The sequence below is a fragment of the Botryllus schlosseri genome, chromosome 12 (assembly GCF_051294905.1).
Source record: "Botryllus schlosseri isolate E-star chromosome 12, Bs_hap1, whole genome shotgun sequence".
In the NCBI taxonomy this organism is placed as follows: Eukaryota; Metazoa; Chordata; class Ascidiacea; order Stolidobranchia; family Styelidae; genus Botryllus; species Botryllus schlosseri.
The window spans coordinates 25,046,494-25,049,945 of NC_137247.1; the positions used below are offsets into that span (position 1 = coordinate 25,046,494).

A 3,452-nucleotide genomic window follows, 5' to 3' on the forward strand; every position below is an offset into this window, starting at 1 on the left:
CACTCGACCGATGCAAATCACGGGACCAGCTGAGCTGACGATGTTGCAGAGATGAGCATGGATTAGGATTAGGTTTTGAAAAAACAGGATTTGTGAAATTTTGTCGGATTTGGATTGGATTTGGATTAGACATTTTTTCGGAACGGATTAGGATATGGATTGGATTTACCTATTTTCTGGGAGATTGAAATGTCGTGTGGCGAATGGCAACAAACTTTATTCAGATCAGTTATTAATGTACTTATGGTTACTAAGTTATCTTGAATCCAGGGAATCGTTGATTGTGAAAGAAAATTTTCGAATCCCTCCGTTGCATAAAATTAGTATTTTTTCTGAATTTCCAGTTGGAATCGGATTAGGATTGGACATGGACTTGAATATGAAAAAAGTTATGGATTAGGATTTGGATTTGGATTTGAAGGTTCGGATTTGGATTGGATTAGGACATAGAAATTTCAAATCCGCTCATCTCTGCGATGTTGACGACTTGACGGTGATATGACTCACGATAGTAACACCTTTTACAACTGTTGTTTTCCGTAAAATTACAATAGATATGAGCTGGTTTCGCACAAGGCAGTATTGCTCCGTAAATGTTCTAATCATAGGCTCGTTGTGCGCGGTGTTATGTACCGGATGCTACGTCAACTTGTACATCGATGCTGCGAAACCGGTGTCTGCTCTGCATCACTTTTGGAAGAGCACTGGAATGTGTCCTCCTTTACCGCACCAGAACGCTTCCGACTACTTCTTAAGCAAGGATATGTACCTGAATTTATTGAATATCGCCTCTGTTCCGCATTCTGGCATAAAGCAAGTGCGCATGCATTGGCTGTTGGATATGGTAACCTACAATAACGATTCAAAGTCCTTCGACTTTCAAAATCTGGATATTCTAATGAAGACTCTGCAAAAGTTGAATATGAACCCCGGTTTTGAGCTAATGGGCAGTCCGTCTGGGATATTCCGAAATTTTGATGATAACGATCAAGTGATAGCGTGGATGGATTTTGTAAGAATTCTAGCGCAAAGGTACATTGATCTGTTCGGGCTTGACACTGTTGCTGAATGGAACTTTGAAACTTGGAACGAGCCAGATCATAACGATTTTGATGATGTAAAAATGTCTGTGGAGGGATTTCTTAAATATTACGATGCATCATCTGAAGGATTACGATCCGCAGACCCATCCCTCAGATTTGGGGGTCCAGGGGGGTCTTGCCGACAACAATCATTTTCAAAGCGATGCTGGGCCTTGTTCGATCATTGTCTCAATGGTCGTAATTACATAACTGGAGATAAAGGAAGTCGTATTGATTATATTTCTATGCATAAAAAAGGCGGTGGTTCGTCTACCTATATTCTCGAGAGCGAACTTTCCGCAATTAATAAGATTCATTCACTCCACCCAAAACTTTCCGCAGTTCCTATATTTAATGATGAAGGAGATCCAATGGTGGGTTGGAGTAAACCATTGCAGTGGCGAGCAGATGCGATTTACCCTGCGATTGTAAGCAAAATAATCGCCCAACATCAAAAATCAATTATTTCCAACTCAAGCTGCGACGTTGATTACAAACTTTTAAGCAACGATAATGGGTTTTTGAGCTACAGTCCTCATTATTTCACGCAGCGTACTCTGACGGCTAGATTTCAGATGAACAACACAAGTCCAAAACATGTGCACCTTGTAAAAAAACCTATTCACGCTTTGATGGTGTTGCTGTCGAAGCTAGGGGATGTAGAATTGTACTCGGGGGTTGGACCGAATTCTAAATCGGACTTGATCGGTGTAATCGCGTCTGAATGTCGTGAAAATTGCTCTAATCGTGAAGTTTCTGTTCTATTATATGCCAGCAATGATACCAGTAATTCCACATCCTCCTTTGATGTGTTTCTATCAATTGAAAAATTGATCAACGAAAAATACGTTTCCGATATCAGATTGATGCAGTGCGTCATAAATAATGATCTAGTGAACCCATCTAAATATTGGAACATGGCCGGTAAGCCTGACTTTCCCACACCAGACGTATTTTCGAAGATGCATAGTGTAAGTGAACCGTATTGTAACGATCCATACAAAATTAATGCAGAATCGCGGTCTTTGACTCTAAACATATCACTTGCCATGCCCGGAGTAATGTTGCTACAAATTTGTTGGAGACCCGAACATGATCTACCTCCGCCTCAGCTAATTTCAGTGACTAACATCACTACCGCTCAGGTTCAAGTAACTTGGAATGATGAGTCGATTAAGTCCAAGTGTATATCGTCATATCAAGTGCAACTATGCACTGATGTTGATTGTAAACAACATACAATCGTTAATAAAGTAAGAGTGATATCTAATTCCCTTGTTTACATACATGCTTCTGGATTAGATGTTAATGTTCGTGGATATTACAGAGTATCTGTCATTGATTTCTGGGGTCGACATAGCTCATTTTCAAATCTCGTACGTTACGGCGTTAATTAATGAATCACAGAATTAATATAACTGCTTGCGGCATATTCCTTCAATCCTCAATGTTAAGGAAGAATCAGGAGTAGGCTCGCTCTTGCAAAATTTTCTTTTTTTGGTTTAAACTATTATGAATATTATATTTACAGTACTGTAGATCTACTTGTTACGTGATTGTGCAATTTCGACCTGGTCGCTTCAGTTTTTATTGGTCACAATATTTGTACTTTAGCAATATTGTGTACCATGACTTGACTACCTTGATCATGAATCATAATTCATATGCATTGTTTTCATATACGCTTCCTGTATCTTTTCAAAATGACTGACTAACTGACATGTTTTTTACCGACGAGGTTCCGCTAGTAATTGGTGCTATTATTCAGTGTTATAATTTCCATCTCGAGCATTGAGGCCATAATACTATACTGGGGCTTGCACATTGTTGCTTTTCCATTTTATTCAGTCACGAATCTTGTTCAATTCCTTGCCAATGTAGATGAATTTGGCATCCTTGTAAATTGTTTAAAGTAAATATTTTTTGACAATTCTGTTTTTCGTTCTGATGCAAATAATCACATAAAAGCTGTGATGGGATGAATATTTGCTTTTGGTATTTCTTTGTTTTGGAAAATAGCTTGTGTTTACTTATATAATAAAATACATCATACAATGGTTTTGTTATGAAAAACGGTAACACATATAGGAACAGAGCTTGTATTGATGCTGTTACATAGAGTAGATTGGCATTGCAGTATAAAATTGTCTAAATATCTAAACAAAGTTATATGCTTATTCTAGCCACGCATTCCTATCCCTATCTTATCTTCCAATGGATGTTATTTTAAAGTAGGAAATTAACTTGATTATCTTTGAGTCAGCAAGCTTCAAGCTCGGATGTTATTCATCACTAAGGGAATATATAATTTTCTTTCAAACTGAATTTGTTCACAGCATTTTACTATTGATTTCACATTTTTCCAGAAAA

The 3,452-nt window shown here is 37.9% G+C and overlaps 1 protein-coding gene across 1 annotated transcript; it reads left to right on the forward strand.

The window, feature by feature from the left end:
• Positions 1-486: 486 nt before the first annotated feature.
• Positions 487-2,621, forward strand: LOC145451497 (alpha-L-iduronidase-like). The gene has a single exon (XM_080329713.1). It carries the CDS (start codon positions 557-559, stop codon positions 2,477-2,479), a length of 1,923 nt encoding a protein of 640 aa, XP_080185839.1. The 5' UTR covers positions 487-556; the 3' UTR covers positions 2,480-2,621.
• Positions 2,622-3,452: the final 831 nt, after the last annotated feature.

Coding starts and splice junctions, on each gene's coding strand:
- LOC145451497 (XM_080329713.1), top strand. CDS start 557: ATGAGCTGGTTTCGCACAAGGCAGTATTGCTCCGTAAATGTTCTAATC.